We start from the raw sequence: 26,248 nt of genomic DNA on the forward strand, positions 1-26,248 counted from the left end.
CCTCCTTCCACCTTTAGCGAAGCCCCTTTAATTTGTTACTTTGATGTCATTGGTTGGATTTTATAACCACGCCCTATCTCCTCCCACCTTGGTTAAATTCCCCGCCTCCTTGATGTCAGCCTGTCTCCAAAAAGAAATCGAAAACAATCCCGCCTGACAAAGAGATATACAAACAAGATTGATTTACGCCGTGTGCGACCTGCTAGGTGCCATTCTACCAGTCTTTGCGAAAACTGTAGGTGTCGAAGGAAAGATGGTCTCGCCTGTCACAGTGGTGAGTACTGACTGCAGCGGTACTGCTGTTTTGACGTATGTAGACTATAGAGGATTTATTTAGTCAATCTGTCAAGGAACGGGAATACAGTGATGATATTAGTTCATGGGCTACGTTTCTTGCCTGGTTGAATAGCAGTTAGATCTTGCTTGTGAAAGACTAGCATTTCATCGATCACTGTCATGTTGGCGAACAATTGTTTTTTATATGTATGTTATGCAAGTAAACATTGCTGATAGCTGAATAATAAGCGCGCACCATCTTCTCAATGGGCTCAGATTTTAACTGTTGGCCACCCACGCATTTCTTCCAGTCTGCATTTCGGCAATGGTCATCTGCTCCCTGTATTATTAGTAGGCTACTGCTCTCTGTGAGAAGCTGAATTTTTTCTTTTTTAATATAGCTGAAGAGACTTTCATGTCCACAAACATTCGACGGTCACTTTTGACTTAGGACTCTTAGGAATAAACACAAGCTATTGTCTTCTCGATTCTTCCATGCAGTCCGTCCTTTTCTCACATTTCCAAAAGCCTTTCGTGAAAGGAAAACCTGTCATGTGACGGTCTTTTTGTCTTCCCCCCTCGCCTGCCCCAGCAGTAACGCATGCGCCACAAAGCTGTCCCGCAAACTCCACGACTTATAGCCTCTATTACCAACTAGACAGATCCCATTATCTAGCTCCTAACTTCATGATCATTCAATGAACAATTTCAGTGAGCACAAAGAGTGATTCGTAAATAAAGGTGTTTTATAATGTAATTAAAGTTAAACTGAGGAAACAGAATAAACTTTGACCCTTAAATATCTTTCAAGTTTTTTGAAGTTGTGATGTGCTCTGCATGAGGGCATGAGCACAAGAATGTTTTCCATTCTATCGTTGCCTTGACAACAGCTCCTGGCCAGGGGTATGCAAGGACCGCATTACAAGGGGGCTGGTGGGAGATTGCTGAAGTCATCCTCGCCTGTTGCTCAGTCTCCCTGAGAGACATGATGTCCAAACCATCGTGCTATCAAAGAAAGAACACTCCTGTTGAATCCTACCCTTTACAAGTGATTGGCTGTATATTAGAGGTTACCTTCACCCCTCACTTCCCCCCAAACTGGCTCTGTGTGGGATGTACTGTTTGGTATCTGTCTGCCTTTTTGTGAGCCTGTCTGTCTCTCTGTGTAAACTGGCCTCTCTCTTTGGCCTGTATGTGTCTGTCTTTCCATCTGTCTGTCTGTCTCTCTGTCTGTCTGTCTGTCCTTTGTCTGTCTGTTGTCCAGTCTGTCTGTTCACACAGGAGTGCGAGTCGTTGCTAACATCATCGTCAATGTCCCTTAGATAGACTGTGGGGGGAGTCACTCACGCAGCACTCCTAACACAAGTTGCCTCTTCAGTCAGACAAACTCATCAGAGAACAGGTTGAGTTAGGAAAATACAGAGGCATGGATTGTAATTTGTAACTGTCAGCCTCTGAAAACACTTTAGGTGACCTTGTCGAGGTGTGCTTGACTCGCGTAGGAGACGAGGACATGGGACAGAAAGGACACGCATGGAGCTTGAATTCATGGAGGAACAGTGCTCCTTGCTCGGACCCCCGCATCGGGGCTTTGGAACAGTCCATGTACGATTGGTTATTGAATCGTTTCATATTTCGTCAGTTTTTATCTCTTTAGTCATACAGGGAGAAAGTAAATGTTGTACTTGTTGTCCGACATGCCTTTTGAAATCCTCTGGGGGGCTAAGTGGCCAAAGTTGCAGCACCCTGTGTCCTCATTGTGCTGCTGTGTTTACACAAGAAACCATGGAAGAGGAAACTCCAGCCGAACAATAATGAACATGCTGGGTTTGAGAAATCCTGCTCAAACACGGCATGGACAGGGTCACAGGTTATGGGAAGACATCAAATTGACTCCTTCCTCCTCCCCCAAACCGCTCCCTCCTGAAAGTGATGATCTTTGCATTTTCCCAAGGAGAAGTCTGTCCTCTCTCATCATTCCTTGTCATGGAACGTGGGCGGCTGTGGCTCAGGGGGTTGAGAGGGTTGTCTGTTAATCGCAAGGTTAGCGGTTCGATCCCCGACTCCTCCTATAGACTAGGGGTCCTCCTCCTATAGACTTGGGGTTCAGACTCTGAACCCCAAGTTGCTCCTGATGGGCAGGCCGGCGCCTTGCATGGTAGCTCGCTGCCGTCGGTATGTGTGAGTGAGAGTATGAATGGGTGAATGAGAGACAAACATTGAAAAGCGCTTTGAGTGCCGCTAAGGTAGAAAAGCGCTATATAAATGCAGTCCATTTACCATTCAACCCAAACTTTACAAAGGTACTCCTCAAGTGTGAAGAGGCGTTGGACCATGTAGGTGGTTGGACCATGTGACCATGTGAAGTAGTTTTGCATGTTGGTGGTCTTGTCCTCCAAGACTTGTCATGTCTGTTCTAGTCTTCTGTGTTCTGTGGTATAATAAGTGGGTAAGCTGCCTTCCAGTTCTGGTCCCTCTGGCGGCTCTGCCAGAACTAGTGGTTCCAATTGGCTTAGGTCCAGACTGGGGGGAAGAATCCTCAAGAGTTATTTATGTCTACTTGTCTACTGAATGGCATAGAAGATAATACAAAGATGGATGTGAATTAGGCTTTACTGATGTATCTACATGGCAAACAAATGAATATTAAAATGTCGATAAGGTCTAGAGGGAAAATAGGTATCCAAAATATTTGAGGAACTGACTGAACGGGTGCTATAGTGTATCTCAAGGATTAGAAAACTCAACTCGTTCTGATGTCAAATCGAATAGTTTGCTGGGTCGAACATGTGACTTAGTGGAAAGAGTAGTTATAATAACATCATCAAGCTCTGGCCTAAGGACTGTCCCAGCAGCTGGCATGATTACAGTTTAACATGACCAGGATAAACATCTACCACCAGGTCAGTGTAATGTTGCAGAACTGACCTGGCAAACCGGAGATGAATCCACTAAGTAATACAACAGACACTGAAGCCCCCCCCCCCTCCCCTCTCCATCAATACATGTCTTTTAAAGCACTTTCACAGCAGGACACACAGGGAGTACCACCTGGAGCCAGGCTAGGTAACTGATACAGTAATTGCTACAGCTGGAGCTCAGCATGCTAAAGTTTGAACACAGCATGAACCATGGCACTGAACACCGTGCCACATGTCTGCAGGTTTCAGAGGAACAGACCTCAGGGTAGTGCATATCTGACCCCGTGTCATTAAATAGACACACACACAGACACACACACAGACATACATGCTAACATACATGCACACACACACTGGCCCCTGAATCTTAGAGGAAACGGCACATAGACAGTTGTTCTTAAAAAGTAAAAGCCATCTGCTCACAAGGGGTAGCAGCTGACAGGCCCTCAGTCTCATCTGTTTAGGACTATCTAGGGGACAGTTCCCGTATGGACATCTTCACATCAATTTGCGTCAGTGCAACTCTCTGCGGTGTGAAAGTGATACATCTGCTACCAATAAGCCCCCATAACTAGCTGAGGGGTTAAAACGGTTGTTGTTTGTTCGGTGATTCAGGGCCATCGACCAATCCTGGTAAAGGATTGAGCAGAGGGGTCTGTGGTGTTATTGAGCAGTTGTGCAATCACAGGGTCTCTCCCCCCGCCCCGCCCCCCCCACACCCCACTTCTCCAAGCCACCATTGGCTTGAACTCTAATAACCTTCTCGCTCCCATCCCTCCCTTCACCCCTTGCTCCCTCCCCAGATCCCTCCCCCCGTCTCTATCCTCTTCCTCAGTTCCCCTGCCCCATGCTGCTGCTCACCTCTCCCCTGCTTTCCAGGCTGTGGCCTCTGCTTCCGCTCCACCAGTCCAATGAGACAGTTGGGAACACTGCATGAAACCTCTCCCTCTGTTCCAATCACGGCCCCTTGTACCATGGGCCCCCTCCTCTGTTGACAGAGATAGACTGGGAAAACTGTGGCGAGAGAGTAACAGTCACACACATACACAAATAGTGTGTAATAGGAGAGGGGTGAAAGAGGGAGCGAGAGGGAGAGAGAGAAAACGATAGATGGAATAAGAGGGACAGAAGGTAAAGGAGATACATGGAAAGGGATTGAGAAGGGAGTAAAAGAAGGAGGTAAGACCCTGAGTGAGACAGAACTCTTCCAGAAGCCTGTGGCCTCTTCTGTGCTCCCTCACTTCAGCTTTCATATCCCCTATGAGCTGAGGGTTTCTGGTCTCAGTTTCATGTAGGTCAGAGAACACGTGTACCGCTGGCTTAGCAGTACACAGCCCTCTGTGGTCTGCCTTTAGCTCCACACTTCCCCTCATCGACCTACATTTACCTGAGTTGTCTGCTTCTAACTGACAACAAATGACCAGTGCAACATTATTTTACCTAAAAAAAAGACAGAGACCATGAGACACATTTCTATTCAGACATCAGCCGTTGAAGATGCAGACAGTCAATGAAAATGAGGGTTTCTGATTCCAGAAATACATTGAGGGGGAAAGAAACTGATTTCTTCAGCGACACAAGTTGAAAAATACAAAGAATCCTAAGAATGAATCTTACAATAATGAATATCAAGTAGCCTAAATGTGCTGTGTGTCTGTTTCCTCAGGTGAAGAGCGAGGGGCCCAAGCTGGTCCCCTTCTTTAAGGCCACCTGTGTGTACTTTGTCCTGTGGCTACCTACCTCCACCCCATCCTGGTTCAGCGCCCTCATCAAGTGTTTGCCCATCTTCTGCCTGTGGGTGTTCCTGCTGGCTCACGGCTTCAGCTTCTTGAGTAACCACGCCAGTGCCCGCAAGATCCTGGCTGGCCTCATCTTCTCCTCCCTGGGGGACGCCTTTCTCATCTGGCAGGAGCAAGGATACTTCAGCCATGGTGAGTTGATCTGAATAGAGAACCAAACACCTTCCTGTCCACCAGTATCTTCAGCTGATCTATGGGTTGGCGGCATCGAGGGGGAGCTCTTTAAGAGTGTTCCAGAACGTGTGGTTAAAGGGAGCCTATGAGACTGACTCTGTCCCTCCCACCCCCAGGTCTGCTGATGTTTGCGATCACCCACATCCTGTACTCCTCCGCATTTGGAATGAAGCCCCTGAATCTGCGCGCAGGCCTGGTCATCGGTGCCACGTCTGCCCTCAGCTACACCCTGCTCTACCCCTACCTGTCTGGGCCCTTCACCTACCTGGTGGCCGTCTACATCGCTCTCATAGGCTTCATGGGCTGGAGGGCCATCGCCGGCGTCCAGCTGGCTAACGACCTGTGGACCTGGACCAAGCTGTCTGCCTGCCTGGGCTCGGTGCTCTTCATCGTGTCCGACCTCACCATCGCCGTCAACAAATTCTGCTTTCCCGTGCCGTACTCGCGCGCCATCATCATGGCCACCTACTACGCCGCCCAGATGTTGATCGCGCTGTCCGCCGTCGAGTGCCAGGACGCGGAGGCGGCCCGCAAGAGGGCGTGAGGGACGGCGCCGTCCACGATGACATCGAGGAACCCTCGTCAGGGGGCGATCCCTGCCCCTTGTGATTCTGGACAGAGCCCTCCTCCAGACCCCCAGCCCCCCTCCTTTATTCTAGTGTGGTAGTTACGCACCTTACGCACGGTAGTCCCCTTCACAACCCCCCTCTGACTTGCCCCTCTCCCCTGCTGCGACCAGTAGGTGGTCTCCCAGCCTTGTTACCATGATGAATAATACACAAACCACCCAATCCCACTTGTCTAAAACGTCAATATTGCTGACGGTATCGTTGTTCTTCCTTGTAGGGGAAGATTCATAGTGAGTAGTGTCAGAGAGTAGGCAGGTGTGATATGTAAGGTCACAAAATGCAGATTTACCATTCTCAAGACGTACACCCTTTGCCTGCCTCCTTCATGTCGTCCAATATTGCAACTTCAAATGCAAGGAGTTTTCTTTTGACAACCTACATATTATTCTATGTCTGGCCAAAAGGGAGTTGTTTTGGGGTGGCTGTCAGTGACATATCCACCCCCTGATATTTTTGGTCCCCACCATTTCACTCAATATAACCAAGCTGCCTTCAGCACTTCTACAAACCCACTCTTCCTTCAGGAACTTTAATCTCTTTCTGATGATGTTTATGGAGATGTCTTTGAACTTTGAGGTGGTTCAGAGGGTGAGGAAGAAAGAAAGAAAGAAAGAAAGAAAGAAAGAAAGAAAGAAAGAGAAAGAAAGAAAGGGGAATAGATATATGTGCACATACCATTTTTTCTCTCCATAGACATGTACAGTATACACCTCATATAGTTATTGAGTGTCAGTCATACGTGGTTCTGTAACTTCATTCAAGTAATCAACTGATTTTTTTGTTCCCTATGTCATTCTGTATTGTGTGTGTGTGTGTGTGTGTGTACCTTCTTTCCTTTAGGCATTTCACCCTGCAAATTATTTTAGTTACTCTGTTGCCTGTTTGCACATGCATAAACAACCCCAAACCCAACCCATACGCACACACCCACACGCACACACCCACACGCACACACACACACGCACACACCCACACCTTGGCTCCTGCTGGTTTAGTCATTAAAAGGAGCTGCTGGGGCCGTTATTGCTGGAAACGTGCCTACGGCCAGCCGTGTCTTTGGCATTAAAGAGAGTGGGGAGAGAGACGTGTTTGCCGGAAGGCTCTAGAGAAGAACACACTGCCCCCAGGGTCCTGCCACCCCTACCTTACACTACACAGGGACACGAGACAGAGTGCCCAAGTGTGAAATGTATTGTTATTCCCATTACATGTGTATTTGTCTGACAAGTCAAAACTTCCTGAAAGGCAGAATTGCTGTGAACTCTCCCTTACTAGTGTGTTAGGTGAGCTGTGCTTGCTGTGACCACTTGGCTGTATGGCAAACTGTTACTAGATCCTTTGCTGTCTCGTATTAGTCCACGACTGTGTCTTTATGCTGGCCCCACTGGCTGGTCAGTGATGATCAGTCTGGTGTCTTGGTCATCCTCTCTGTATGTCAGAGACACCAGACTATCATAGGATGTGTACACAGCGTATATCCATCCAAGAACATTTTGGGAAATTCTTCACTCTACATTGCCATTTATTGATGGCCACTTTGATTTATTGAGTTATGGTTGATGCCACTAACTTTGCATTGGAATGAAGGTACGCTGTACTTTGAAAATGTAAAGTATGAAAAGTATTGTTCTTTCACTCTGGCATTAGAATAGAAAATGAGACTTATTTATATTGGTCTTGTAAAGGGAATTGCGTGAATTCCTATGTAATGTACATAGACCACTTTATCCACCTTGTTCTGTGTTTGTCCTTAACCACTGCCGTTGCTGCGTTAGGGACTGTGGAAAGATCAAGATGACTTGATAACTGAGTGAAAAGACTTAATGGAAAAAAAACTGATCTGTTGTTGTATTCTACTGCAGGCACAGAGCCGCAACACACACACACGTGTAACAATCTCACACGCACACACGCACAGACACACAATCGCACCAAAGTGTGTTTATGCATCAATCAAAAGCTAGATCTGCCCAAGGACCACTGTGTTGACAACCATAGTAAAAAGGTCACAAAGGATGACTTGAACATAAACATCACGCGGTGAGGGCCTGACCCGACAGGGTAACTGCCGGCCACTAGCTAGCGTTTACTTCCGTGTTACGATAGTGCTCACCACACCATTTTGTGTTCTCGTTTCAATTCAGTGATGTCTGGGTCAGCAGAATATTTCAGCAGAGTCAGTCAAAAAGTGTCTGCAAGTCAGGTGCTCCAATTCCTTTTTTTTTTAACAACTTGATTTGACACCAAAGAAACACTTTCAAGCTGGGTCCCTTAGTTCTGGGCTGCATCTCACTAGTCTGCAGTGACTTCCTCTCCTGAGCTGACTTTGTCATGCCACTGAGGTTTGAAAGCCTATCACAGGAGCAGACTGCACTCACCTGCAGTCAGCTCAGTTGAAAACTGAAATCCCAGATTAGTTCAGAAAGCTTGCTGTGGGTTATGATGGCAATTTGGCAGACTTTGTGATGGCTTGAAGCGGATTGTGAAGGTCTAAGCCTTCTGCTTTTCTACTACAATTCTGAAATGGAGAACCGAAGCATAGTGATTCAAACTAATAAAAGAATGATCTAAAATAGTTTTAAAGAGGACTGTGGACATGCATATTAGTCAGTGTGTAGCTGTAAGTACTTGATATGGTAAAAAAAAAAGAACACAAAGGGAGGTTTATGGCAGGCTAGCTGGTTAGCTACGCTTACGCATTACTTAACCTCAGTAGCCCTCAACCCTGATGTTCTGACAATTTTGTGCAGGAAGACAAAAGCGAAGCAGGGAGGGGTTGATTCCCTCTGCGAGAGCAGGGTGACAGGTTGTAAACTGTGGAGGTGGTGATGATCTAGAGAGGTATAGGGTTAAGTGAGGAGAGACAAACAAGTGACACAAGCACAGTGCTTTCCGCTTCGACCGAGTAGCCGCTCTGTCATTTTGATGTTATGAGCTCCGCTGGGTGAATGCTGTTGATAGTGACTTCAGGATGGAAGGTTGGTCATTATGGTGCTCAGGTGCTGGGCACAGTGTCACCCCCAGAGGTTGGCTGTTCATGACTGGTTGACCATGAACATTTAGCTGTGAAGATGTAGAAATGTTCGCATTTCTAATGGCTCCTAACCTTTGCTGGACTCCAACACAATCCAAGACTGTTGTTAAGTTGTGAACCGACACTAATCATTAGTATATCATACACATTAAATTATTCTTCCTCACTAATACAGAGAGAGTGACCAGGCGGTTAAAGTATATCTGCAGAGTAGGACAATCTCATTTTGTATCCAAAACTAAGGATTGCTGTGTAAATCCTTTAAAAAGTGCGTTCCTACTCCCTCCCTGTTTTAACCTTTATTTCATTTCCAGCAGACAGGGAACAAGTGAAGTGTATAGTGACTTCATCGAGTCATAGAGCCTTATTCAGTCTCCATAGACCGGATATGATCCTAGTATGTATTTTTTTGGTGGCATTGTTTTGTTATGACTTGCTAATCTGTTACTTTGATCTTTTCTTATCTTATTAAGTAGATGCACACTCCATCCTATAAAGTGTTATTCTTCCATATAAATACAAATATTTCCTTAGAAAAGGCCATATTGCATTATTAGTTGGCAAATTTCTGTAAGTTGACATTAATGTCAATGTAACTACATAGCATTACCAGTTGTAAAACAGTTTTCCAGTAGCAGCAAGTGGATGTTGATACCGGCCGACTAACATCCACTAACCAATGAAAAGTGTAACAACTTATAACCCTAAACCGTATTACCATGTGATTAAAAGGCATACTATTTAGGTATACCATTGTTACTGGAGGTATTACTATGCATGTACATAGTCATTAAAGGTCAACCTAATGTGACGTGTTGACCAATATTTGGCTTTGTTGTCCTTGCTTTCACTTGGTGATTTGATTCTTCTTACATCCTAGATAATTAAAAAGGATCATATTGTTCCTTTCCTGTAGTGAATCTGCTCTAAATATGACTGTATCTAAAGGAGAAATAAATGCAAATACAATGCAACTTCACAGCTGCCTCCCCTCTTCCTCTTTGCAAACACAATGTGTGTTCCCAATATTCCTGTTTGATTAGACTCTCAAATGAGTAGTGCTGCATGTGTTCGTGAGAAGAGTAGAGTGAACTGATTGGGCTGTGTTTATTGCATCCCCCAGGCAGAGATCAACAGTAGATTGCGTTCCAATGAACTACTCTCACTGTCTGTTGTCACACCACGACGCAAAGGAGCCTTTGAACTGGCGTCAGTCATCTGGGAACCCTTCCAGTCCTCGCTCTCTTGCTCTGTCTGTGTCTCGGCTCACTCTAGTTCTCTTCCTCTCATCTTTTCACTCTTGTTCTCCCTTTCTCTCTCAATCTCTCTTTCTCTGTCCGACTTGGTGAGTTTCCCTGTACTTCTGACGAATTCCTGAAAGACACAGGCCTCTTCTGTTCAGATCATAAACTATATTACCCAGAAAGTTGCACTGGAAACAAGGTGGTGCCCAGGCCTTGTTTTTATACATGGTCCACAGGCTGAATAAAGTAACTCAGGAAGGACAGGTTCACAACGTTCCTCATTTATGTTACCGTGAATGTCATTACATGTTGCTCAGTCATTCTCTCTCTCTCTCTCTCTCTCTCTCTCTCTCTCTCTCTCTCTCTCTCTCTCTCTCTCTCTCTCTCTCTCTCTCTCTCTCTCTCTCTCGCTCTCTCTCGCTCTCTCTCGCTCGCTATGTCGATCACCCACACACAGAAACAATCTCCACTACTAGGGTAGCTGTGTCAGTCCTCTGCCAATGCATCTCATTCAAATACTGCCAAGGTTCCCCATCAAAGGAGCCCTTATTCTGAGGAAACGAGCTGTCTGTGTGATTGTCAGCTTGTGGCCCACAGTCTGCACTGTATCAGGTGGCAGAAGGGCTGTTCTCAGGAGAGAATAGAGTCATGTATGAGATAAGACCGTGGTGGACTGTGACAGGGCAGAAAAGAGAGGCACACAAAACACTCAGTCATTACTTAACACTCTCCACTGACCCTGGGAAATACCCATTACCCCCTTATAGGAGCTTATGTTTTCATCATGCTCTATGCTCTCGTTGAAACAGCAGTTTGGTCTTCAGGGAGCCAGTCCTCAGCCCGCATGCCTCTTTGTGAACAGTGAAAAGGAAAGGAGAGGAGCCAATGAGACAGGGTAATACACAGGGGCTTGATTGATTGGTGCCAGGCAGCTTGAGGGTATCGTGCAGCCAAGACTGCTGGTGGCTTTTTTAGAAAGCTAGGGTGATGTAACCTGCCCTCTGACGTCAGGATGGAGAGACACCACACACACACACACACACACACACACACACACACACACACACACACACACACACACACACACACACACACACACACACACACACACACAGGCATGAATAGACACATGATCACACTTGTTCTCTCACTTCCTGTTGAACGAAGGGTACACTCAGTCACTCATTTAAAAAAGATTGACGAAAGGAGAGAACTAAGTAAATGCAACTGGGCAGTGGCAAGGGGGGCAGAGCTGGGGGTGGGGTGAGGTGTGTGTGTGTGGGGGGGGGGGGGGGGCTGGGGGGGGGGCAGAGAGAGAGAAGAGGGGTAGAAGTGAGTCTCCATCTCAAGAAACCTTTCCAGTTTCTGGATGGATTTCAGGATGTGAACTTGTCTGACCTCTGGTGCCTGTTGAATGTATTACACCCTCTATGACACCATTGATAACACGCTGTATTTATTAATTTATGTTTCAATATTTCTCATGTCAGAGTTGAAGGATTTTTAAGGGAACAAAACATGAAAAGATTCACTAATGGCCACAATATGCTTTCGTCAATAATTCATATTATGAATGGATCACTTTCAAATCCAACTGCTGGTGCTGCAACGGCAAGATGTTCATCGAAGGGACAAAAGCCATTACAACTTCCTTTTGGGTACTGTAGTTCAAGTCCGTTCACATGATGAGTTTTTCCTTAGCTGTGCGGTCAGTAAGATTATCTAGAAGACTCTTGTCATCCTTATCTGTTACAGAAAAAAAGACACAGATATGAAATTGGTTATCCATCTGTCTGTCTGTCTATCCATCTATACATCTATCCATTTATCCATCTATCCATCTATCCATCTATCCATCTATCCATCTATCCTAATTTATCAATCTTATTCTCTCCATCCTCACCACCTCCTGCTGGCGAGACAGAGGTACTGACCGAAGATGAGCAGGTTGCAGGAGCACCTGGCCTGTCCCAGAGGGCTCTCCAGCAGCAGGGTGTAGTCTCCACTGTCCCTGGCCACACAGGAGGGGATGGTGAGGGTGCACACCCCATCCGCTGTGCTCTGCCAGAACCGCGGCTTGTCTGAGATCTGCACTTCCCCCTTGTACCAGCTAGCCTGTGGGTGGAAGGAGGCTAAGATGAACCATGTCTGCCATGTTATAATAGGTTGAGGTCGTAGTCCCATTGTGATGTGAGAACTAAGTCAGATAACCCCCGTTGTTGTGATGACATTACCTGCGGAATGGGCATTCCCAGGAAGGCGCAGCTCATGGTGCAGTCGTTTCCACGGCGAACGGCGTGGTCCTTCAAGGGCAGAATGAAGGCCGGCTTCACCTGGCGCTCGGTGCGAGTGTACTCATTCATGAGAAGGCTGCTGATTGGTTCTGAGGAATATAAATGGTGTGGTGACTAGACAGGAAATACTCTAGATATGTATAAAGTCTAGATGTCTTACGGCGGAGTCTAGAACGTCCGCACATGGCTGCCATCTTGCTACAGTCAACTCGCTCACCCATAACATTGTGTTGGTGCTACATATACTTTTTAAATAACCATAATTGCTAAATTTTCAACCGATTTTTAAACGGTTTTGTTTGTTATCAATGTCAGAGATGTTGTTATGCCACTGTATACTTATGAATATATATACTAATAAAGTATATATATATAGCATAGAAGTATGCAGTGGCATAACGACATCTCTGATGTTGATAACAAACAAAACCGTAAAAAAATCGGTTGAAAATTTAGCAATTATGGTTATTTAAAAAGTGGGTGAGCGAGTTGACTGTAGCAAGATGGCCGCCATGTGCGGACGTTCGGCACCATTGGCCGGCAATGCGGACGAGACATCTAGCCTTTATATATATCTATGGGAAATACAATAACCTGCTCTATCCAAAAAATCCCTTTACTCTTCCCAAGCAAACCTTTCTCCTTAGCGATGATCAGGGACTCTCTGGAGTCCAGGGGGTCGCTGTCTCCAATAGAATTGCGTGCCATGACCCGGAAGTAATACTTCCTTCCAGGAAGCAGTCCGGTGACAGTGTACTTATTGCTGTAGACGCACTCGGCGGTGGTGAACCAGGAGGAGGTGCTAGCGTCTCGTTTGAGGATGACGTAATGGCCGCCCTCGTCGTCCCCCAGGTCGGGGGTGTGGTCCCACTGCAGGGTCACCGTGCCCGGGACCTCCTCCACCAGACGCAGGTTCCTGGGGGGGCGTGGAAAGTCTGGGGGTGGGGCAGGGTGTAAGACTTTGTAATGTAATGGAATAGCATTCTTGGTACTGAAGTAAACATGATCCGAAGTGAACATTTACTGTTCTAATCAGTCAGCGATAACACGTTTACAGTATTGTAAAGAAAAAAACATCAGAGGAAATAAATCAATTGTTCCTGTAAAGGTAAGCACACGACCACCATTGCGTTAGCAAAAGGATCCAGCGATTGGTGTAAGATAGCTTCCCTGATGCCCTCCTCCCCTCACCTGTTACCCGGACGCTGATGTCATAGTGGGCCTCTCCGTAGTCGTTCTTCAAGTGAGCGCGGTAGACGCCCGCGTCGGAGCGCTGGGAGGAGGAGATGAGGAACTGAGAGTGGGTCTTGCCCTTGGTGATCGCCTCCCTGCCCTGGGTGGGGATGCCGTCCCTCGACCAGGACACCACGGGGGGAGGGGAGCCCTGAGGAGGACAGAACAGACCGTAGCCATGGTCAGTGTGGCCGTGTGTGCGTTTGTGTGTGTTTGTGTGCGTGTGTATAATTGTTCTCAACTGTCCTTGTATCTGTCAGACTCACACATGGTACCTCCTTCACACCTGACTGTTGACCTGTCGACAGATTAAATTCCACAGTGTGTGTGTGTGTGTGTGTGTGTGTGTGGGTGTGTGTGTGGGTGAATCAGAGGTGTGCGTCTGTGTGTCAGGACAGGACTCACAGTGAAGGACAGCTGGAGGCACAGGGCCGACCCTGCTCGCACCACCATCTGGTTCTTCGCCTTCCCCTGGAGGTCAAACCTAGGGGGCGCAGGGGGGGGCATGGCCAGCACCCCCTCCTCCAGCTCTCTGGGCTCCCCCACCCCTCCTTCGTTCACCGCCCGGATGCGGAAGAAGTACTTCATGCGCTCCTGCAGGCCCGTCACAGTGTAGGCGGTGCTGGCAATGGGGATCTTGGTGTTCTTGGTCCACTCCTTGGCGTCGTCGGGGCGGACCTCCAGGATGTAGCCAGAGGGCTGGTCTCCCAGCTCAGGGGGCTTCCAGCTCAAAGAGATGGAGGAGTTGGAGGAGTCAGACACTGCCAGGTCCCTCACCAGGCCTGGGGCTCCTACAGAGGAGGGAGGGGGCCAAAAGGGGCTTTCATTTAACTTTACCTCAAGGGCACAGGATCAAAAAACTCGAACTCACACTGATTTGATGCTGTTGTTGGATACACTGTGTTCCAGTGGCAGGTTGGGACTGGACAGACTTACGGAGGGGGTCTTTGGCCAGGACAAAGTTGGAGGCTGTACTGGGGCTCCCAGCTCCAGCCCTGTTGATGCTGGTCACTCTAAACTCATACTCCACGTCCTCCACCAGCCCATCCACCACACACTTGGTATCTACACAGGGACGGTAAACAGAGACATACTTAACACACACTCTTCTCCCGGCGTGTCAAATGTTCCTGCCGCCAGGGGGATGTTACATGTTGCCAGTTAGCAGACGCTTCCATCCAAAGCGTTGGGGTCCGACCTGTGAGGGGCTCGGTGTTGACGGGGACCCACATGTTGCTTCCCTTCTTCCTCCTCTCCAGGACGTAGCCCAGCACCGCCGCGCCGCCGTCCTGGCCCGGGGCACACCAGCTCACCGTCACCGCCTCTTTGGTGACGTCACACACCTGCGGTTGGGACGCCATGCCAGGGGGCTCTGGGAGGAAGGTGTGTGTGTGTGGAAGGGGGGGGGAGGGGGGTTAATATTAAATACTTTGGAATGTGTTGATCTATATCAGGGAAATACGACATTGATGATGAGAATGAGAATGCCGACAGGGCTCCTACCAATGGGCTCTCCTGCGTACACGTCCTCAGTCTCCAGTGCGTCACTCAGGCCCTGGGAGTTGGCAGCCCTGATGCGGTACTGGTAGGCCTTGCCCTCCTCCACCTTCACGTCACTGAAGGTGGTGGCGTTGCTCTCCACCTCCCCCACCCGGACCCAGGACTTCTTCCCGGCTGGACGACGCTCGACGACAAAGCTGCTGACCTGCTGGCCCCCGTTGTCCTTTGGGGCTTTCCACTTCATGGTGATGCACCTGCCCGTCCTCTCTGGGAACTCCACCTTGCCCTGGGGGGGCTTGGGGCGGTCTGGGGGGACACACACACAACCACACTGGGTGAAACAATGTGGGAGGTGTGTGTGTGGGGGAGAGAGACTCAGAGAGAGATGTACACACAGACAAATAGAGACACTGGAAGAGAGATACAGAGAGAGACTCACACGCAGTGACGCAGAAACATTAAGGAAGACAGACACACACACACACATCAAGGCGACAGAGACACTGACATAGATAGAGAGAGGTAGTAACTGCTAGTTCTGACCCAGGACGTTGAGGTGGAGGTTGGCCGTGGCCGTGCCACAGTCACTCTTCAGACGAACCATGATGGCACCACTGTCCTCTCGCTCACACCTCGGGGACACAATCGCATCACGCTTTCATAACCCTGTCCTACAGCACCACTAAACCACATCGGGCTTGCTTTCTACGTTCATCAATTATAGATCGTGGTTGTAATCTCATGGGTCCTTTCATGGTAAAGCATACATTGTACAGTGCATTTTATTCACTTAGCAGATACGTTTATCCAAAGCAACATATACAAAAATTGCATCGTAAGTACAGCATATGATCCAGGACCAGAAAGGCCCAGTTCTTACAGTAATTCAGAAAGTACTGAGAAACAGTATATTTTGCTGGACAGTACATGACCAGTTGTGACAGATCCACTGGCCTCCTACCTGCTCAGTACCAGCGTGGTGGAGTCAGCCGTCCGCTCCACCTTGGTCCGCTCGTCCTCCAGCATCTCCAGGCCGTCCTTGTACCAGGTGACCTTGGGCGGGGGGCGTCCCCTGAAGGGGATCTTGATGGTAGCGGTCTGGCCTGCCTTCACCGTCACAGGCTGGGCCCCCAGCAGCTCCAGCAGCGCCGGGTCGATCTCTGGAGGGTCTGAGAACAGGAGAGGACAGGAGAAGGGCAGGAGCTCTGAGACTGGGGCGTGCGAGGCACAGCACCGGGCATGTACACTGCCCCCTACAGGGCTTCTACATAACAACATGAAATGACCTTCCTGAGAAGAGGACCCTTCCGACCTTTCTGTGGTCATTATGGTGCAGCTCTCTGTCGTACCCACACACCTGCGATGGTGAGGACAGCCTCGCTCTCGGCCCCCTTGGCTCTGAAGGTGTACTTTCCCTGATGGGCGTCGCTTACGCCTGTGAAGAGCAGCTTGTGGACCGCCCCCTGCTTCACCACCTGCACCCCGCTCAGCTCAGACACCTGCAAGGAACCATGTGTGTTTGTGTGTGTGTGGGTGTGGGTGTGTGTAAATATACAAGGAATACCCTATTATATTCATTATCATTATCTCACTTTGAGGAAGGGATTCTGATAGTAACGGACTTGTTCAGGTACATTGACTGTGTGCAGTGTCAATGGACAAGCGTTGATGGGATCACTGTACCTCTACTCCATCTCTCAGCCATACTCCATCCACCTTCTCATCATTCAGGACCACACACAGCTCTGCTGGCGAGCCTGTTGGACACTGGGCATCTAACATGTCACTCTTCACTGTGGCAAAGCGCTCTGTCAAAACATATGTCCAACAGGGGTTCTTGAGCTTAATCAAATGAATCTTGAATGATAGTGGCTTTGACACCAGAGTAGTGATGATGATGGTGGTGATGATGATAGCGATGATGAGGGTGACGAGGATGGTGATGAGGGTGGAGATGATGGTGATGAAGATGGTGATGAAGGTAATGATGGGGATGATGATGATGATGAAGGTAATGATGGGGATGATGATGGTGATGATGATGGTGATGAAGGTAATGATGGGGATGATGATGGTGATGAAGGTAATGATGGGGATGATGATGGTGATGATGATGGTGATGAAGGTAATGATGGGGATGATGATGGTGATGAAGGTAATGATGGGGATGATGATGGTGATGATGATGGTGATGAAGGTAATGATGGGGATGATGATGGTGATGATGATGGTGATGAAGGTAATGATGGGGATGATGATGGGGATGATGATGGTGATGAAGGTAATGATGGGGATGATGATGGGGATGATGATGGTGATGAAGGTAATGATGGGGATGATGATGGTGATGAAGGTAATGATGGGGATGATGATGGTGATGATGATGGTGATGAAGGTAATGATGGGGATGATGATGGTGATGATGGTGATGAAGGTAATGATGGGGATGATGATGGTGATGAAGATAATGATGGGGATGATGATGGTGATGATGATGATGGTGATGATGATGGTGATGATGACGATGATGATGGTAATGATGGTCATAACAACAAGGAGTCTCACCGTCCACGGTCAGGTTAGCGGAGGTGACGTACTCGTGCTCGTCACTGTCCTGGGTGCAGACCACCGCGTACTCGCCTGTGTCCGCCAAGTCGCAGTCCTCCACGATGACCTCCGCCCTCTTCCCCTCGCGCATGAAGATGTAGCGCGGGTCGTTGGTGATGTCACGGCCGTCCTTCAGCCATCGCACGTGCACGTCTTTGGTGCTGATCTCGCACTCCAGGCGGGCCTTGCCCTTTTCTTTCACACGCACGTTCTTCAGAGGGCTCGAGAAGTTGATGGGGAGGCCTAGAACAGAATGGAAAAGAATATCATTGAAAGGGAGTGTTTCTGAGTCGACGTCTGTGGTGGTATTTGTGCGTAAGAGACAAGAGTTTAATGACGAACAACTGAATTAACGCCAGCCCAATTATTCTGAAAATCTATTCACATGGGAGAGGCTTGTCCTTGTGAAGATATTTACATGCTCCCGTTTGTCCTTCGGGCTAGTAAACATTGTGTTCTACAGGACTGTGATGAATAAGGGGCTGTAAGGAGGGATTTGACTGGATTAGGTTCACAGAGGCTCACAGACCCAAAGCTCGATGATGATGTGTCTTCACAGTGCAGCAGTGGATGGCTGCCATGACTCACAGAGGTTCTTCTGATCTCAGGGGTGAAACCAGCTCAACTGAACTAAATCCAGTACAAAGACAGACAGGCAGTCAGGCAGACAGACAGGCAGAGACAGGCCAACTTACGTTCTATGAAGAGAGGAGCAGAGGTAGTGAGGTCTCCTATGTTCATGGTGTACTCTCCGGTGTCACTGGCTCTCACGTCCTTTATCTTCAGGGTGTAGGTCAGCCCGTCGTCAGACACAGACACGTCAAACTTCTCATCCCTCTTCACCTCCTTCCCCTTCACCTGGAAGACACATGCAGCACCAAATGCCATACTAATTATCCTTAACCTCAGGCATGCATCAGAGTAAACTAAGTTATTCAAATGACAGACTTTTGATCTTATACTCTTTGCATTTGTTTACAGAGCGAGGCTTGAGTGTTTTCACACCTGCCTGTGACCCCAAATATTGGACACTGACTAAACATAATCTCGATCAGATAAACCTTCGTAAAGACGAATCCCCAGTGATGTGTAACTAGTCTGAGGCTGATGGGTCTAGCGTGTGGACCGACCTTCCAGACGAGGGGAACATCTGTCCTCTTTGACAGGCGAACCTCAAACACGGCTGTCTGGCGCTCTGTCACTCTCATTGGCTTCAGCTCCGACCCGAACCCCAAAGGCTCATCTGGGAGAGAAGAGGGGAGGGGGGAGAAACGAAGGAGGAGAGGAGGAGGGCGAGAGAAGAGAGGTGAGTGAAGGGGATAGAGACAGCATCAGGGGAGCGGGAAGGGAGAAGAAGAAGACGAGAGAAATGAAATGAGGAGGATGAGAGACGGGGGGGGGGGGAGAAGAGGGGAAGAAAGGGGGAGAAAAGGAAAAGACAAGGAGTGTCAGGGAAGAGAGAGCGGCGAGAGATGAAGGAGAAAAAAAAGTGAGAGAGCGAGCGAGAGAGATAGGAAAACAGAGCAGGAGGGGGGGTGGGCGGGTTACGTGACTCCAGTCACTGATGACAGTGAGTCACAGTGTGGAAGGACTGCGATTGAAGCGACTTACCAACAACTGTGAGCCTGGCCGAGAGGGTCGTGTCTCCTACTTGCAGTGTGTAGGTGCCCATGTCATCAAGGCTAACTCTGGAGATGCACAGCGTGTGCTTGGTGCCCAGCTGCTTCACTTTGTATTTCCCCAGAGAGTACTGGATACGCAACAGCTCCGTGCCCTGAATCGCAAACAGTACACAATACGAACAAGATCTATCTCTGCCTCTCTCTTTCTCTAACTCTCGTTTCTGTCTGTCTGTCTGTCTGTCTGTCTGTCTGTCTGTCTGTCTGTCTGTCTGTCTGTCTCTCTCTCTCTCTCTCTCTCTCTCTCTCTCTCTCTCTCTCTCTCTCTCTCTCTCTCTCTTTCTATCCATATATGGATCCCCTCCTCCATAGTTCGAGCTTTACCAAAAGCCAGCGCATCTTGGTGTTGGGGTCCTTGAGCTCCAGGATGGTTTCGAAGACCACGTTGGAGTCGACCTTGGCTGTGATATCCTCCAGGGGTTTCAGAACCCGCACCATCTGGACCCCAAGACATGAACGCAGAGTTTGTCCAGGTTCATCGCTAAAGTAGGAAGACTAAATCCCTGTTGCAGTTTGTGCAGCTGTATTCTATTCAGATTAGCTCTCCAATGTTCTACTTATTATATATTACTTAATAATAATTCAAATATTCAATTCGGTTTAACTCTATTGAACTCTGTTATATTGTATTCCATTCACTGTGACGTGTGTGAACAAGCCCACCTCCACCTCCACTTTCTTCTTCATCTCTTTGAGTTTTTTGAGGATGCCCCTGAAGTCGGTGAAGCCGTGTTCAGCACAGATCTTCTCATAGTCCTTCTTTTCGGCCCCAGACAGGATCTTCAGCATCTCCTCCTCCGTGGGGGGCTTCCTCCCCTCCCGACGGCCCACAGGAACACTCCTGCACCACAGGACAGCCTTTCAGACAGGTGTGTGTGTGTGTGTGAGTGTGTGTGTTTGGACTTGAATAATACAGGATCAAAAGCATTTCCCCTGTCCCTTTGGGAACACTTTGAAACAATCCAAGTTTTTTAGATGTCTCTGTTTTGGATGTGTGTCTGGGCCATGTTGTTACATCAGTCAGAGTGTTTGTTGTGGTGTGTATTTGAGATGCTTTTCTTTCCGGAACAGTTTTCAAGTGGGAATGTAGGGCAGTGGAGGTGTGAGGGGCTGTCACCGTTTTTTAAGCATCTTTTTGAAGTCCATCGCTGGATCTAGAACAAAAGAAACAATGCTGTCAGTCAACTATGAGACATTATATATTTAGGTGGCTTCCTGGATGCAATCAACATCACATAGCTGGCTTTGCATGGCATTTGTCACAAACTTTTCAGAGACAACATTTTAGCACACAGTGATAGGCTTACTGTCTGTTACTATGAGGGAAATGGAGTAGATGGAATGTCCATGCTCGTTGGAGGCAATGCACTTGTAGACATCAGCATCATCCATGGCCAGGCTCTTGATCTAGTGACAGGCAGTCGGACATGAAAACAATATTGATTTCCATTGAACTGTTGCACATCTAGGCCACACACCAATAGCCTGCCTCTTCTCATTTCCTTCCCTTCCTGGATACATGTCTAGTAGTTAATGTCATTTAATGTAATACTCATTTGGCAAACGCTTTTATCCAAAGAATGAGATCCTAAACTTCTATCGATGCATCCCTGTGCAGTTCACACATTGACCAGAGAAAGGCGCTGTTGCGCCAGGGATATCTTGTGAACGTGAAGTGCCACAACTTTTCAGCATCCCTCACCCAGAAAACAGATGGCAATGGGACCTGCATATGTCAGCCACCACAAGTTAATTACTTTATAATAGCTATTTAGGCTTCACTTAAGCTCCCGGCTGGGGTGAAAAACAACGCAAAATCCACCCCAGAATGTTGGAGATAAAAGGATCGGGTGTTCCCCTGTTCCTCTCCTCCCCGGTCTTGTTTTCCTTGTGATGCATGAAGAACTGAGAGAGCTGACAGCCCTGAGAAGACTTGGTGGACCTTGGTTAATGGAGGCCTGTTAGGAATCACCGGCTTCTCTACGTGCTGTCAGCATCAGAGACACCTCGTTACAAGATGGATTGGTACCATTCATCTTGAGGTAAATGGGCAAGTTAAATGTAGCATGTACCAGAGCTGCTGGCGCTCCCTGCCATTTGTATTCATCAATAGCCTTATCACAGCTGGGCCTGGAGGACTCGCTCCAGAAGAGCAGCTAACAACCGCTTTCAACTCATCGGGAGAAGCATCCAAATGTGAGAACTAAGAAGACAAAACATGTCTGATGTCTAATGACAGATTAGGTGCTCTCCAAATGATCAGGTGTACTTGTTGGTTGTGGCTTGGCTAGCTTCCCATTTCGATTGGTTACAAAATGTTTTCTGAAAAAACACATGCTAAGTGTGGCTAGCTCACTTTCAGGACGTGCTGTTTGTTGATGCTATCGTAGAAGGTCTTGGTTCCCTCAGACAGTGGCTTTCCGCTGGCTCTCTCCCAAGTCACAGTGGGTGAGGGGGTCCCCGTCACCTTCACCTTGAAGGACACCTTGTCCCCTGATTGAAGAGTCAGAAAACACTGTGGGATTTCATCATTCCATCAACATAGAAAAACTAAGTTTCTACTGAATAATTTGCTCCTTATCTTTTGAACAACCAGGAAAACAGATGACCAATCATGTTATATTCTGTGTTTGCCAGGGTATTAAAGCAAATGTCAGGATATTATTATGCAAGTCTTCTTTAGTCCTGAATCTGGGACTAGCCCAAGGAGAAAGTGGCCTAAATTAAGACCAGAGCTCTCCTCATCTCTTTACTGTCAGATTCAGAAAGCTAGCAGATCAGTCTAGCAGAGAATACCAATGGCCAGTATAAGGTCACTGTGCTGCTCTGCTCTGTATTGTGACAGCTTGGATTCTGTTTTAAGAGTCTCTTAATCTATAATTCACAGGCGGAGCCAGCATAGATCAGCCTCCAGCACACCTCCAGTATGTAGAGCAGAGTGCAGTACTCAGCATGACCTCAGGTGGTCACACAGCACTCCTCGGAGGTCACAACTGCATACTACAGCTGAACACCACCGCTGCACATCACCGCTGCGCAATACAGCAGCACGTTCCAGCTGAACACTAAAATTGACCACTACTGCTGCATTCTCCAGTATGATTGGTTGGTAAGTGATGTTACCCTTCTGATTCATGGGGTTTTCTGATTCATGAATTGCCTGCCGAGAGTTGCTTTACACTCAACTCAAGTCTATACAAAATGGAAATACTAAATGTTTGGGGCATACATGTACTGACATGATGTGTTAAACTTGGATATACCCAAGTCCAACCAGACTGCAGCAGTAACGAGGTCTTAACAGTCATACTCCAGCCATTGTCATCAGCCATAAATCTATAGGCAAATTAGCAAACAGCATGCTCTGTCCTCAGACTTGGTTATCTAGATAATGTATTGACAGGGCTGTTGGATCAGGGTGTTATTTAAGATTGGGGGGTATGATTCTCACCCTCCTGGGCAGTGATGGGGCGTGGTCTCTCCTCGAAATCTGGGACAGACTCCCCCACTGGGACGTGAGGGGATTTCTGCAACTGGCTGAAGGACTCCACCACAGCCGAGGTCTTACGTTGCACCACAGAGTGCTCTGAGTGAATAAAACACACAGTAACACATTAACACACACACACACACACACAAACACAGACCAGACAGACTTTTCAGCAGACTTTGGGCATTGCTCATAAACAGCAGTGTGAGCATGAAGTAATTTGTCCCAGCCCAGCACAGGACTAAACATTTGTTTTAAGACCTGAAAATACAGTCCTCCTGTAGCTGTTATTGAGAGATGAGTCAACTAAAGTTTTGGAGGACAAACTATAAATAATAAAGAGTACACAGTCATAGAGCAACTGGTTCATGGATGAAATGAGCCAGTTTGTAGGCTTCCTTACCCTCCACAGCCTTCGTCTGGGAGGTCTTGTGTGGCTTTGTGGAGCTCACACTGAATGAAGCCGAGGAGGAGGAGCTGGAGGAGGACATGCGCATCTCCATCAACTGCTCCATCCCCATCCCCATCAGCTCTAGACCCTTCTCCATCCTCATCTTCACCTCCTTCTCCATCTCCATCTTCATCTCCTTCTCCAACCTTCCCCCCATCCCGATTTTTGTCTCTATCCCCATCTCCAACCCTCCCTCAATCTCTGTTTTCATCTCGTTCTCCGTCTTCATCTCCAACCCTCCTTCAATCTCAGTTTTAATCTCGTTCTCCATCTTCATCTCCAACCCTCCTTCAATCTCTGTTTTCATCTCGTTCTCCATCTTCATCTCCAACCCTCCTTCAATCTCTGTTTTCATCTCGTTCTCCATATTCATCTTCAACCCTCCTTCAATCTCTGTTTTAATCTCGTTCTCCAGTTTCATCTCAAACCCTCCTTCAATCTCTGTTTTCATCTCGTTCTCCATTTTCATCTCCAACCCTCCCCTCATCTCTGTTTTCATCTCTTTCTCCATCTCCATCATGTCCCAGCAGTCCTGGAGGACCTCTGCCGCCACGTGGTCCAGAGCAACCTACAGCAAAAACAAGTCTGGTGACGTCCGGGGTGTTGAATGGTTCCTAAACTATATGTCCGTCGTATGTAGTGTTAGAACAATGAGAGGCTGACAGAGAGAGATGCAGAGAGATAGACATAGAAAGATGAAGAAATAGATAAGAGGGAGATAGATGTTTTCATAATTGTATTTGGTAGATGATTATTCTTTGAATCTCTTGCAGTAGCGGTATACAGCTGTTCCCATTACAACAATAGGGAAGGAGATTGAGACACAACTGTTCCAGCAATTGAGCATGCTCCAGGCCCTGGACCTGCTCTGGTGTTAAAAGAGGTAATCGTCATTTAGCCAGATGCCCCTGTGTGTACTGTGTGTGAGTGTATGTGTGTGTGTGTAAGAGAGAGAGAGAGAGAGAGAGAGAGAGAGAGAGAGAGAGAGAGAGAGACACTTACTAGGAACTTACGAGAAACTGCTAACCAAGCAGATTCACCACACCAGCCATTTCTTATTCAAAACAAACCCATTTCACTTACAAATTTCACAGTTTTACTTTCCAATCATACTAAAACAAAACTGAGTGAGTGAGACAGAGAGAGAGAGAGAGAGAGAGAGAGAGAGAGAGAGAGAGAGAGAGAGAGAGAAAAGACAGAGAGTCTGTGTGTGTGAGTGTACAATACCACCCTCCATTTCAGAAGTAATTGGGTTTGTGTTTTCAGAAGCACACTCCAAAGACAATTGAAATACACTTCCTTTCTTGGCTCACACATCCTGCTGTCCTCCCTCCCTTTGCTCTCTCATACCCATTCACCACAGACAACAAGGTCTTTGATTTGAAATAATACAGATTCAGTTCAAAAAGACAGCTCCAGACCTGCTTTGAGCGATAACGCCCTGTGTATCGAGGTGAGATGTGCTGTGCTCTCTATGTACGTCTCCACTCGACACTTTAAAGGTTCAATCTCCTTGTAGGCATGATGTATGATGTTTGTGTGATGTTTGTTGGTTTGTATGTAGTGTGTGTGGGATGTGCTGTACGTGTGGTATTTGTGTGGTGTGTGGGTGGTGAGTGTGTTATGTTTGTGTGACGTGTGTGTGGTGTGTGTGTGTATCAAGGCTGAGTGAAAGCCTGAGAAGGCATCTTAAAACAGGGTTTCCTCTCCTAAGCAGATTGCATCTCTAAGAGTAAACCCCTTTCCCATAATTAAGCGGGGTGCTAAATGTCACTCACTGTGTCGGTTTTCAAACAATGAGGCACTTCTCACCCCTCTACTATGGAGGGGGGATCATGGAGTGCAAATCTGTGTGTGTGTTTGAGTGTACGTTTGAGTGTGTGTGCTTCTGTGCAAGAGTGCCGGTTTATTTTGCACATGGGTGTACTGTACTGTACTGCACTGTGTATTTATGTATGTTCCAGTTATGTCTCCGAAGAGGTGAAATAATACATTTTGCTGCACTGTGTCGGCCCCATGGCAAACCAGGGGAAGGATGAAGGATTGGTGATTAGCGAAAGAGAAGTAAACAACATGTGTAGTTTGTTCCATGTCACACACATGCCTGGATTAATAACCTAATCAGTCCTGAGAGTGTTAGAGCTCCTCTAATGGAACCAACCAAAGCCTCTCCTTCTGCGAGCCAGACTGAACCCTTTGATGATGACTTCACAGCCAAAGTGAGTGCTGCATGGCACAAAACTGAGCACAGAGACAGGTGGAACTTTTACCTCCAGAGTGCTCGCGAGCAATAAATATCTTGCTCTTTCTGTCTCCCACTCTTTTTCTCTCTTACCCTCTCCATAATGCTCTCTCTCAAATACGGCAGAAAGTCATAACAGTGTTTGTATTTGGCTCTGTCGTCCTCCTTCCCTGTCCCTACTTTTTCTTCAAACTTGTACTCTCATATTTTACCATCATATAAAAAAAAAATCTTACCTCAGTGAGAAGAAAGTGTGTTCTTTAGATCCACAGGCTCCAGGTGAAGGCTTCAGGCGTCTGTGGTTAATATCGCAAGGATCTGGCTTCTCTTTGGGATCTAAGGGGTCCCACTCGGGTGGACCTGAATGCTTTCCTCTATCTGGATGACCAGGAATCTGTGTTGCTCTGAACAAGCTATGGTTAGCAACTGCTGGCTCCCAGTACTGGACAAATAAGGCTTGGAGCTGGACTGATGGGACCTTGGGAAGACTGGGATGTGCAGGGCTGGGCTAATCTGGGTTTGTCTGGGCAAGGGTGTAAAGGGCAGTCTGGGCTAGGCAGGGATGGGGTGGGATGTGCTGGCCTTAGCTGGGTTAGACTAAGCAGGGCAAGGGCTGACCATGCGGTCATCTCCCCCAGGTCTGTCAAGACTCACTCTCCCTGGAGCCCCATCTCA

The 26,248-nt window shown here is 47.6% G+C and overlaps 2 protein-coding genes across 4 annotated transcripts; one reads left to right on the forward strand and one right to left on the reverse strand.

Moving 5' to 3' along the window:
* Positions 1-119: 119 nt before the first annotated feature.
* Positions 120-9,047, forward strand: tmem86a (transmembrane protein 86A). 2 transcript variants are annotated; one of them, XR_006958742.1, is made up of 4 exons: positions 120-274; positions 4,864-5,128; positions 5,287-6,607; positions 6,640-9,047. XR_006958742.1 is itself a non-coding variant. In XM_047051478.1 (3 exons), the coding sequence occupies exons 1-3, from the start codon at positions 254-256 to the stop codon at positions 5,712-5,714; spliced, it is 714 nt and encodes a 237-aa protein (XP_046907434.1). In that variant the 5' UTR covers positions 120-253; the 3' UTR covers positions 5,715-9,047. The 2 variants fall into 2 exon arrangements, 1 of the variants encoding a protein (XP_046907434.1); XM_047051478.1 differs by having other exon boundaries at positions 5,287-9,047.
* Positions 9,048-11,525: 2,478 nt separating this feature from the next.
* On the reverse strand, positions 11,526-26,152 carry LOC124488947 (immunoglobulin superfamily member 22-like). Of its 2 annotated transcripts, XM_047051499.1 has the most exons (26): positions 25,810-26,152; positions 23,843-23,899; positions 23,284-23,794; positions 22,842-22,976; positions 21,747-21,883; positions 20,698-20,797; positions 20,508-20,544; positions 20,054-20,231; positions 19,715-19,828; positions 19,323-19,485; positions 18,842-18,954; positions 18,407-18,569; positions 17,670-17,954; positions 16,788-16,912; positions 16,462-16,603; positions 16,066-16,273; positions 15,648-15,736; positions 15,108-15,410; positions 14,803-14,976; positions 14,541-14,669; positions 14,010-14,395; positions 13,563-13,755; positions 13,007-13,306; positions 12,312-12,460; positions 12,012-12,192; positions 11,526-11,823 (listed from the first exon to the last, which is right to left on the reverse strand). In XM_047051499.1, the coding sequence occupies exons 2-26, from the start codon at positions 23,849-23,851 to the stop codon at positions 11,756-11,758; spliced, it is 4,392 nt and encodes a 1,463-aa protein (XP_046907455.1). In that variant the 5' UTR covers positions 23,852-23,899; positions 25,810-26,152; the 3' UTR covers positions 11,526-11,755. The 2 variants fall into 2 exon arrangements, with proteins under 2 accessions (XP_046907455.1, XP_046907454.1); XM_047051498.1 differs by having other exon boundaries at positions 23,284-23,899.
* Between the last annotated feature and the right edge of the window lie 96 nt (positions 26,153-26,248).

This window comes from Hypomesus transpacificus, unplaced genomic scaffold, assembly GCF_021917145.1.
Source record: "Hypomesus transpacificus isolate Combined female unplaced genomic scaffold, fHypTra1 scaffold_156, whole genome shotgun sequence".
Classification (NCBI taxonomy): Eukaryota; Metazoa; Chordata; class Actinopteri; order Osmeriformes; family Osmeridae; genus Hypomesus; species Hypomesus transpacificus.